Below are 12,145 nucleotides of genomic sequence, written 5' to 3'. Positions count from 1 at the left end.
CAGTGTAGCCATGGTGGCAGAGGCGAACTGCCCGAGTAGTAGCAGGGTACAGGGATGAATTTACCATGTTCTCCTTTAAAGCTCACTTTCAAAGTTTTGTTCTGGTTACTTGAAGCAGTTATTGAATATTTATATCTATAAAACTAACAAAACATTGCCAGTGTTAAACCAGACTCACCTTTGGCCCAGGAACTCCAGGTTCACCTCGCTCACCCTTTCCAGGAGGCCCTGCTTCTCCTCTTTCACCCTGTCAAAGATTACAACACACATGTATGTACGCATCACAAACCACGGCAACCTTTAGTATAGTACAAAGTCAGTTCAGAAAAACTAAATAGTATGTACTTTTAAGTCCATCTGAGAGCTCTAATGGGATGGAGAATATTTTTCCTAGGTAAATTTACAGCATTCCTGAAAGCAGAAGTGGATGTTTTCTGTAACTTAATCTGAGTCATTTTCTGTTGAACAAGACTATATTTTCTGAGAAATAGTATGTAACAGAAGACCAGAATAAGCTATAGACAGAAGGGAGCAAAGTAAAGGTAGTGCTGCCTCTTACTTCCATTCTCATAACCCTTGAGTGAGTTAGTTCCAGTGTTCTAAATGAGTGTATTGTCAGCCAGTGCAGCAAACAAACCACTTTTGCTGGTTCACCCTAGCATTCTGCACAAGTGAGAGCTGTGGAGTGCTTTTCACACTTCGCCCAAGGTAAAGTTCATTGTAGTAGTCACATCTAGAAGTAATAGAGGTGTAGAACACTGAGTTGGGGCTGCATGTAAGGGGTGGGGATGGCTAATGAAGCAATTAGAGACTCTAGCAGCCTAGGAACAAATCGTGTCCTCTTGTAGAAATGGACAGAACAGCACCACTTCATAGTTAAGGTTGAAACTTTCCATTCAACGCTTGTTTTGCATTCTCCAGTATTACCTTAAAATACATACAACATTTTAAAAATGGAAAGTTGGCTTCAGAATTGGTCTGGAGTTCCATTTTTTCCTTCCAAATCTGAAGTGAATGGGACAATAGGTTCACAAAATTTGACTCTCAATAGATGAGTCCACAAGACTTCAAAAATTCTTTTAACTTTATTTCCCACTCAGTTGCAAAAGAACTGACAGAAGGAGAGAGAAAGAACAATGTTTAATGGATTTATATATACAAGATCTAGTGCACAGGATCAAAGTTTCATTGCTTGGAGTCCATTTCTTAGAAGTTATTAAGATAGATTGTCCATACTGGCATGTTGGCTCTCATGGCCTAATTTAGGCTTTTGGTAGATTTAAAGAAGCTACATTGACTAAGGCAGCTAAGGAGCTTAAGATGGCTATGAATGGTTAAGTAGTCTGACTTTCTGATTTCTTCAGGGTACACTGCAGGGTAAATTTAAAGTAACCTGGGTACCGAAAGCATGAATTTTAACATTTCCAAAGGTTAAAGTTTTAACCTGATCTCTAAACTTCTTGGCAGTTTTTTATAAGTACCATATTCTTATAAGGATTTTCATCCTTAAATGCCTGATTATAGACCCTCAACTTCACTTTAACATTTTTTTTGGTCATTAACATGAAGAAACTCATTATAGTATGTGTGAGTATATGGGAGAAGCTAAACTTACCTTTGTTCCTGGTAACCCTGGTAATCCAGGTTCTCCCTGTGGGCCAATGAAACCTGGTTCACCCTTTAACAGATGAGAGCATATTAAATTATTCTTCATTTAATAGAAATGTATTACAATAAAATCAGTTTACTTTTAATAGTATTTTCCCCAATCACTCAGGGCTTTCCAGATGTGATCCAACAACTATAGAGAGATTAATTAGGGATGACTAATTAATCAGGGATTATTTCCAATAGCATAGTTCCTGGAGCAAAGCTTCATGTAGTGTGAGAAAAACAAATAAACTGGAAAGCTGCAAATCTTGTTTTTATGAAGCTAAGAACTGTTAACATGGCCCTATATTATGCTGCAATGTATCAAACAAAAATCTACCACGGCAAGACTAACATCATGGTGGATTCAGGGAGTAGATGGGGTTGAGAACTAGGGTTCCTTTCATTCCCTGTACCCTTCCTGCGCATTTGTTTGCAGAGCAGAACAACAGGTAAGTAGCCTCCGCTCTCTCCCACCATGGTCAGTCGCAATCTGAGCACAGATGTGTAGGGAGTAAGGAGGGTCTTATCCCCTCTGACTCCACTGCACGTCTAAGTAACAGCTGTGACAACCACATCCTAGATTAGCAACTACACTGCAGCACAAAGCTTTAAATAACTCTGTATGGTCTGTAAGGGACAAACTATATGTTTTTCCTTATGGGATCTTCCTGAATGAGGCCTCATGGTTCCTAGCAATATATTCTCCCCATGAATCTGAATCAAGCCATCATGAGTGCAGGTGGCCAAAGTACTACTGAGCTAACAATCACTCTTAACAAAACATGTTCACATATCAGTTTCAGTGGTATCTCCTGAATCTAAGCATGAAAATTCTACTTGCTTCTATGCAGACAGGTTCTGCTGAGTGCTGAGAACCCTCAGTCCCCCCTGAAGTCAGTGGGAGTTGAGGAAGAACAGCACCTCTCAGCAGCAGATTGTTAATGGCTTCATTTAAAAGAAATTACAAACATTTGCTATTTTAAATACCTAGAATGACAAACATCCAAATTCCTCATTTATAAATTTACACTGATATGAAAAGGGAGACATATGGCTGAATAACATTTAATTCCAATTAGAAAATGAAGGGAAGTATCAACTTGCTTATCGGCATGGAAATACATGTATGTTGCATTGGTGAGAAAAAGAGTGCGGGTTATGAACTCAGGGAGGCTTCTTGCATATTTCCATATGAAAATTACTGCTATCACTGATCAATGTACCACCAGTGGTACAAAACAAAGGCCAGCATATCTGCTAAAGCACAAAAAGAGAGAGAGGGGAAGTGAGGAAATTAGTAGGAAATAAATAATGCAGGAGCATGTATTTCTTACTGAGGTTAGAGGGGATGTTATAACAATAAAAATAATCCTATAGCTCACATGCTGTCTTTGCAATGTAACTGTGTTAGTGCACACCAGTGAGAGTAACCTTCCGGTTTTCATTGAGGAAGGAAGCATTCCCTTTTAATGACAGCAAATAAAAAAAGCACTTCCCCTCCACAGCCATGGAATTTCAGTAATTTATTTTAAAATTAGGAAGGAGCTTGACAACTCAAAATTATTTTACAGCACCCCAACACAAACCTGGCTAGCTGGGCAGATTTATTACTTGACCTGTTCATTATGATTTCTAGGGGAAGAAACAAGTACTGATTCCATGACCCAACTTCTTTCTATCAGTAGCCAGGCTTAGAAATGTTATCCAAAGATTTTAATACAAAGCTTTTGGGTTGAATTCTGGCAGAGCATTGTGCATAGGCTCATACCAGAAACCTCCTACACTGTAAACCGAGTGCTAGCAAAATCTTTCCACTGCAATCCCAGCTTCCCCCCGAAACCTGGAGAGAGATTGCTCTACAGGTGCTTTGTACCAGAAAACATGGAGGGTATTGCAAGAGGTCTGTGGTTTTACTTCCATGATCTGAGAGTGCAGGGCTTATATGAAGACCTGCTTTAATATTTTATCAAAAAAGTTTTCTATAAATTGTCTTATATCCTTGGGCCTGAGACAGGTGTAGTCGAAAAATCAACGTAAATAAAAGGACTCCACTTTCTCTCTTTATCTGAAAAGCTCAGCCCATCATATTCCTACCTTCCTTCTGGAGCAAGGCATGGGGTGAGGTATAGATACAGAACTATAACCCTGACCTGAGAATGACCCCTAAATACAGACCATCTGAGTGGCTTATTTGTGCTCATAAGGGGGTTCAGGGAAGCTCTGAATGGGCCTTCTGCCAGCCAGAATTCTGGCACCTACTATGACTGCTTTTGGAGCACACATAGTAGTGTGTTTGGCAAATCATATGCTCATAGAATTATTCTTTTTGTCTTTTACTTTTTCTTATGTTCAGAAAAAAGCCCACATCTGTTAATGTTGCTGGATGATGTCACCTCAGCTTGTTTCAGTGATACCGTACTACATTTCTCAATGTAATAATGTCACTGATGCATACTGCTGGGGTGAGGGGGCTACAGTTTACAGACAAAAATAAGGTTTATAAATACCTGTTGTGCCATTTTAAAGAGAAAAAAATACTTGTTGCACTCAAAAATATATGCATGTTCACGTACTTTACGGTACTGCCACCTGCCAGGGCCCCTTGTGGCTGCCATCCTTCCCCACATATCTTAAGGCCTCCTGTGGAGATTGGGCTGATACTCACAAATACCCTAAAAACTCCTGCAGCTAGAAAAAAGGAGGAATTAGGACATCAGCAGATGTTCTCACAGATTTCTGCTTCTCCAGAAGAGCAATCTGGCTTCTGGTGGCGCTTCTGAATGTTTCAGCAGATTCAGCTTTAGTGTGGGGTCCAACCTTCACAAAGTTATGAGCAACTTCAAATGAAGGAAAAAGTGGGATCCAAGTACCTTACCTTAAGCTTTTTGTCTAGTGTAAACATGTCTGAAATGTATAAAGACGAGGGCCAAATTCCAAACTCACATTATGCCCTGGAGGGAAGTGGCAGATATGAAATACTGGTAGTGAGGGAAAATAAATCACATCCAAGCTACTGTACTTGAGCCAAGAGGGAAGTGATAGATAGATAAAATGGAAGATTGATCTAATCACTGTAGTTCCCAGGAGCCACAAAGCAGGAGAAGAAAAAAAAATGAACATAGCTGTGCTTATAGTCTTCCTAGATCATTGCTGGAGCATGGTTATCTCTCTGTACTCAAGCACTAAAACCAGGAAAGGCACTGTGACCCAGGGAGATCTTGGAGCCAAATGGCAGATGGCACAGGGATGCATAAAAGTTACATGGATCCCATGGGTCTGGTATCTACATACTGTTTTGCCAGTGAGTGTAACATAGGTCTCTACTGAAAGCCCGTGTCACACTGGGCCTCATAATAATTGTAAATCTTTTGCGTGGATAATATGAAAACCGTTATGTATATATACATTGATAATTATGTTCTCAAGGTCTGTGACTTGGGGCTGGTCATCAAAAGGTGAGAAACAGGTTTTTTTTCAGGCAGAAGATGTTTATCTATCCATCTGTCTACATGTACATTGATTATTGTATATGTCACACCTATTTTATGGTCTGAGCAAAATGCTTATCAAGTGATTGCAAAGTCTCTGGGGGGAGATCCTAGACAGGAAAACAGAAGCAGAAGGATTATCCTGTTTGCAAGTGAAGACAATGGATTTTTGGGCTATAACTGGTGATACAGCATGGCCAGAGGGCAGCAGGAGAGGGTTAGAAGGGAGCCTTATTCCCTGTAGAGGGAAGAAAGTTTGCTATAGATTAATTAGAGCACCTGAAGCCAATTAGAGCACCTGCAGTCAGTCACCTGATAAAAACCAGTCAGACAGTGTGAGAGTTGGAGCTGAGAGGATTGGTGTTGGAGCAAAGAACGGTTTGGAGGAGTTGGAGCTGAGAGGATTGGTGCTGGAGCAGAGAACAGTTTGGAGGAGTTGGAGCAGAAAGGATTGGTGTTGGAGCAGAGAACGGTTTGGAGGAGTTGGAGCTGAGAGGATTGGTGTTGGAGCAGAGAACAGTTTGAAGGGAAGCAGAGGAAAGTTTGGAGAAGTGCTGCGGTGGGCTAAGAAGTCCAAGGCCCTAGGTAAGGGGCAGCTGGCTTGTGCAAAGGTAGGGCAGGAAACCCCCCCACAAGCTGAAGGGCAGGAGAGGGAAGTAGCCCAGGGGAAGGAACCGTCAGTTCAAATGGTTCACCACTATCCTCAGGGCCCCTGGGGTGGGACCTGGAGTAGAGAGTGGGCCCAGGTCCCTCCCTCTCCACTCTCCTCCTCTAGGACACTAGTGGGACAATTAATATTCCAATTCAGGGGCAAGAAATGGCGCCCTGAACCCCCCTCAAAGAAGAGAAAGTGCGAGACCCATCATAATAGTGCCAGCAATTTGCCATAAACTGAAGAGACACAGACAAACTCTGGATCTTTCCACTGAGGAGTCAAAAAGACAGCGTGCTTGCCTGATGAATGGAAGATCACAACCACACCTGGCTCTAATGTCCTGGAAGGACTCTGGATAAGCTTTTGCTCTGTATGAAATGACATTGTCTTGGAAGTTAAGTTTAGGCTCTAATATGTGTGCTATGATTTCATTTTATATGTAACCTTTCGTTGCTACCATTGAATCCCTGTTCTTTGTTACAGAAACTTATACTGTACTTGCTTTCTCAATAAACAAATCTAAGTGCTGTGTGTTAAGCGAAGCTGTGTTCTATGGTGTAACTGGTAAGCTGTGGTGTGTTGTTCCTTTGGGAACAGAGGATCTGGGAATTCTGAGAGTGTCCAGTGGATCAGGGGCAGGGCACTCCAGGGAGATGCTTGGATGACTCGGGTGTTGGAGTGTGCCTATTGTTGACCTGTACAGAGAGCATGGCCTGTGGAGGCCTGGATGGTAGCACTTGTGTTGCCAGAAGCTGGCAGTGTCAGGGCAGCTGACCTAGGCAAGCATAGACAGGATAGGTGGTAGAGAGGTGCACAACCCCAGGGATCTCCTGGAAGCATCAGGTACAAATGGAATATAATATATTTTCAAGGAAATGAGCATGACCAAATCAACAGCTTTAGTGTTCAAAGATAAGAGTGATTTGCAAACAGAACTAAGTTTGAAAGTTTAAAAAAGATCATTATTTAACAATATGATTTATATATTGGCTGTGTATCTCTGACATCTGACAGCTTTTCAGTGTAACTACAGCATGTTCACTGATAGAAAATATCCATAAAGAGTACTTTTGTGCCATTCACAATATGTGCAGGTAACTCTAGGAAGCCCATTCCCTGGTTTTTCTGTAGTTACTCATAAAGGAAACGTTTGTTCTGCAAACAATATTCGTTCATCCTATCTGCTGTATAGTGCTAATACTGCCAGAGTTCTGTCTTATCATCATTTACGCTGCTCGGATAACAAAGCAAATGGCTTATTGATGTCTGAAATGTAATGAAAACAAACAGTTTTATCTCAATAACGTACACTGATGCCCCTGCAATGCAGAGGAAAAGGGAAAATCATTTTGATTAGACCATAGTGCAGACATGACACAGAAGCCATTCTTCTGATCACACTTGCACAGATCTTTTATACTGGTATAACTATTGACTTCATAGCAGTTATTTCTGATCTGCACTGGTTAAGTGAGATGAGAATCAGGCTCTAACTTCTGTGGGATGCAGCATCCTTTAATGCAAGGACATAATGGCACTAGGATTTACCGTACCTGCTGTCATACACATTAATCTATTTTAGTTTAGCAAAGGATTTTTCTAGTAGATATGATAGGTGAAAAATTCACCCCAGTGCAGAGCACTCATGCCAATCACTCTACCCATAACTGGGGCCCATATGAAGGGCTCAGATAGACTCTCCAAACTGGAGTTAATGACATCCGAGATGATTAATCGTATTTGCTCTTGTGTTATTCTGTTTAAAATGTATCCTCAAAAACTAAATTCAGCTTGCATCACTGATTAAGTAAGAAGTAGGTATCTCTCATATCTGCATTTAGTCATCTTTACTTCAGCATCAGTAGGCATAAGGTTCTGGAGACAAGAACTGTAATCCTGGAAACAAATTCTAGATATAAGCTAATTCAGCTTGCAATCAGGTAGCAGATAAGTGTCATGCCAACATCCAGACAACCCACAGATTCTCAGACCCTGAGATGCTGAAGTGAACACTGCAGTCTATAAAATCAAGATCACCTTTAACCTTGACTTATCTAAACACCTGGCGCAGTCTCTTACAGCAAATAGAAGTTTTATCCTCTAAGGATCTACTGTAGCAGCTCGGGCTGCAGGAAACTGATCTGGGGGTCCAAGAACATGAAATATTGAAGGTGACAAGCTAGGCAGGCAGGAGGATTGTGGTAGGAGATTGGTCATTGGTATTTTCTAGAAGATCAGCAATTCCTCTACATTTAGTACTGCCAGGGAGCTTAAAAAAAACACTGAGAATTGCTTGTTTGTATTTTAGCTTAAGATTTTTGTGTTCATTAATTACTTCCATTATGCAAAAGGACCCATATCATTTGTTGTTATGCTGATGCTGGTAGACCAGGTGCCAGCTCATGCCAAGGTCCCAAAGCCCCAAGCAAACACCATCAAATGCGTAGCTGGAAACCAGTCTGACTCACCTGTGTGTTAGTATTGCTAAAATAGATATTAGACTTGTATCAATGTGTTTAGACTTTATGAAATACTTGTAAATTGCTGTGTCCATTAATCTCACTTATAATATCTCTAACCCATGCAGTAAGGTAATATTGAAGTGTTTGTTCTGTCATGTACAAATGTTCACTCTGAAACTATAAATTCAGTCAAGAAAGAAACATCACCAAGTGAAATACTGGTTTCCACCCATGAGAAGGGGCTATCTGTGGCCCATTAGGAAGACCAGTTGAATCCAAATGGGCTATTGTACTTTTGTTGATTGCTCCCAGCACACCCATGAAGAGGGGAACATGCAGAAGCACTCATCTCATCAGTTTGGCCTCTAGACAGATGGGGATAAAAATTCATGGCCAGAAGGAATTAGGGTCTTTTTTACTCAGTTCAGACTCTAAGAGGCAAAGATTCCTAAACATAAACAAGAGATCTCCAGGATTAACCTGAGTTAGCCCTAAAGGACTTATACAGATGGCGTATTTCAGTACACCATCTGAAACCTAAGACTGCAACTCGTGCATGTGTGTGTGTGTATATGTTTACCTGTTTCAACCAAATAACTCTCATTTCTTTTTCTTAGGCTATGTCTACACTAGAGACCTTACAGTGGCACAGCTGTACTGAGGCAGCTGAGCGTCTGTAAGATCTCTCGTGTAGCTGCTCTATGCTGATGGGAGAAAGCTCTCACGTCGACACAATTAAACCATGCACACGGAGCCGAGGTAGCTATGTCAGTGGGAGAAGCTCTCCTGCTGACACAGTGCTGTGCACAACTTATGCCGGCAAAATTTATGTTGCTCAGGGCAGTGTTATGTTTTGCTGACATAAGTGGTGGTATTGACATGGCCTCAGTTAATAAACTGTTAATTAATTTACTAGAGGTTTGGCTACAAGTGTTGTCCGTGGTGTGAGATCTAAGGTGCAAATTGACCTGGGGTAAGTGACTGGTCCTTTGGGACTGTGAGTAACCTGAATATTTTGTGATCTTTGGTGTAAAATGACCATCTATCACAGCATAAAGCTTGCCTGGGTGGCAAGATAGTTCAGAGTGCCCTAGGGGACTGTCTGTGAGTCCATGTGAAGGCTGTATAGTGCCTGACAAGTTTAAATTTCTTACTTGGTTAAATGCGATCACATCAAACCACCAGAAACAATAATCCATGCCTCTTTGTTTTTACTATGAGTGTTCATGCAATTGCTGTCTTGGCAAATGACAAATTACCAAGATACTTTTCGCAAACCTTGTTAGTATTATTTTAGCTGCTAATCAGGTAAACACAGAACATCAAAATGAAAAAAATGTGTTAGTCCATTAAAACAAATGGTTTGTCAGACATCTAACAGAATGTAAGCTAGATAGATATTTAGCTAATATTTTATACTTAAAAGGGCTTTCAGATTCAGCAATAGGGAAGCTTGTAATTATGTTAAACTTTTTTTGAAGACAGTCCACTTTTTTTATGAAGATTATTATCTAGACAAATTCTTCAGTGGCTGTTTCACTTTTATGGGAGGAAGTGAAGACAAACTTTGATTTGAGAGGCTAAGGGTAAGAGCAACACCATTTACTGTGGGTATCTTCCTTGCTATAGCTGTGCAAATTTGTACTTTGTTTTCAGCCCCCAATGGTGAAAACACCACCTGTTGTGCTAATGGCATTTTAATCACCATTAATTTGTTGAAGGATTTACACTGCAACTTATTAGCAGTAGGTTTCTAACCACTTACTGACTTACCATCTCACAGTTCATATGCAGATCAACAGAATTATTTAACACTTAACACTTTAAATAGGTCTACTCTGCTTCAGGTGCCTGAAATATATTTCTATAGCATGTGGATTTTTAAAATAATATAAATATGCTGCTTAGAATAACACACAAACTAAATATATATGCCACAACTGTGGGTAAGTAGTATACATGTGGTTGTAAAGGTGTAACTAGGGCTTTGCTTTTATCATTAACGTTTTAATGACAATTTCTTTCTCAGTCAGAACTATGTATACACAAATAAACTGAACTTTTAAAACAAAAAGTGTACCAAAAAGTCTGACAACTTTTTAAAAATTTGCTAACACCTTTGACCTCCTTTTGTTGGTGAGTGAAATGCTTACGCTTGAAAGCTCATCTCTCTCGCCAACAAAAGTTGGTCCAACAATAGATATTACCTCACCCACTTTGTCTCTCTAATACCCTGAGACCAATGCAGCCACAACAATACTACATATTTTTGACCTCCAGCAGTCAGTGATGCAGAAATTATATTATTGGGGAATTTAAAGGTATTGTAATTCTCTTATTGAAAAACCTGTGTAAGGCAAGAAAAAAATATGGGCTCAATTCTCCCTGCCATAGAAAAAAATCTTGCCAGGGAAAAGACTCTCCCAGAACACCATGTGAAGCTGTGTTATAGTTATCAGAGGTTCCTCACTCTGAAGCATTTATGGTAGTTACATGGAAGTGGGAGCGCAAAAGACATTTAGAACAGGAATCTCCAAGGAATAGAGGCTTAAGCCTTACAGACCCCCAGCCAAACCTGCCAAGCACTTGTCTTTCCCATTTGTCAAACCACTCACTCAGCGATCACAGCTCTTTATTGCAAACCCCTCTTTAAAGTTAATATCGTTCCCAGCATGAACCTCTGTAGCTATATGATTTGAGTTCTCTCTTGGTGGTGGCATACAGTGAATCCGCCACTACCCACTAGCCTCTTGCTCAGCAACATACCCCCCCCCATGCACATTGCAGAGCCCCAGTCCATGACAGCCTGCTGCAGAGGGGCCTAACCCATTTTTACTATGCTCTCTTCCATTTGTGCTCCTATTAGCAGGGAGACCTATGGACTGTGCAAACTGAAATGTCCTCATTTTATCCAGTCTAACAGATACAGATGTTAGCCCATCATACATAGGGATGTGCCAGCCCTAAAAGACCCTCATGACTCATGGCTAGGCATATTTGAAAAAGAAACAATATGAGCTGTATTCCTTCCTCCTAATCCTTAATTAAGAGATTTAGAGGCAGATTGAGGTTAAAAAGAACAAAATAAAGCAACTTCAATGAAAGCAATGAAGTACATCAGGCCTGAATCTGAGCCATTGCCTCCTCTGTTGATTCTCAGACACTGGCATCTGCTGTCTTTCTGTTTCTATTTTGAAGGAGTACAATAGTTGTCTTACAGTCAGGAAATGAAGGGGGTAAAGGGAAACCCCATAAACAATGTTCCATGTTTTCTTAGACCTTTGTTTCGATTTTTGATACTAATTCAGAATTGGCTCCATAGGTGCCCCATTGCACAGGCTCCCTGGCTCCCTCATCAGCCATGAAACCATATTTTGACTTTCTGATCAACCCAGTTGCCTAATCAACTTCTTAGCTTGGAAAAATATCTCTGGTTTTGTATTTATGACCATTTGTTCAGTTTTTAGGATTCATTAGAGGCAAAATGTATAACTCTTTAACCTGCCTAAAAACCCAAAGCTTCAGTTTATAACCAGACTCTGTTTTTTACACATTTATTGCCTTTTAGTGAGCCCAATTTTCAGTTTAAGAAAAGTGCAGCAGTGCTTGAAAAATGTGTGCTGATTTGCAAGGGTGCTAAAAGTATCGGCAATAATTCTGATTAATGTGTCATGATTCTGCATGCATTAGTCATACAGAATACTTCTTACTTAAAGGCTAATTAGAATTCAATACAGCATGATACCTGCTTTTGAAGATTACAGTAAAAACATTTGTTGTAATAAGAGCCTTGTTTTTTCCTAAAGGCAGCCAACTTTTGCAATGATTGATCTGCTAAATTACTAGAAGAAAAAGAATGAGACTCTACAGTCTGTCCAAAAAATTGT

General features: G+C 40.4%; 1 protein-coding gene across 1 annotated transcript in view; it reads right to left on the bottom strand.

Moving 5' to 3' along the window:
- The window catches only part of COL25A1 (collagen type XXV alpha 1 chain), a 192,591-nt gene that overhangs the window by 67,975 nt on the left and 112,471 nt on the right, over nucleotides 1–12,145 (bottom strand). The window contains exons 15-16 of the mRNA XM_075066209.1: nucleotides 1,616–1,678; nucleotides 179–247 (exon numbers count right to left, since the gene is read on the bottom strand). Coding sequence (XP_074922310.1) covers nucleotides 179–247; nucleotides 1,616–1,678 — 132 coding nt within the window. The remainder of the gene's footprint in view (nucleotides 1–178; nucleotides 248–1,615; nucleotides 1,679–12,145) is intronic.

The sequence above is a fragment of the Chelonoidis abingdonii genome, chromosome 5, assembly GCF_003597395.2.
Source record: "Chelonoidis abingdonii isolate Lonesome George chromosome 5, CheloAbing_2.0, whole genome shotgun sequence".
Taxonomy (NCBI): domain Eukaryota; kingdom Metazoa; phylum Chordata; order Testudines; family Testudinidae; genus Chelonoidis; species Chelonoidis abingdonii.
This window is presented reverse-complemented; position numbering and strand designations above follow the sequence as displayed.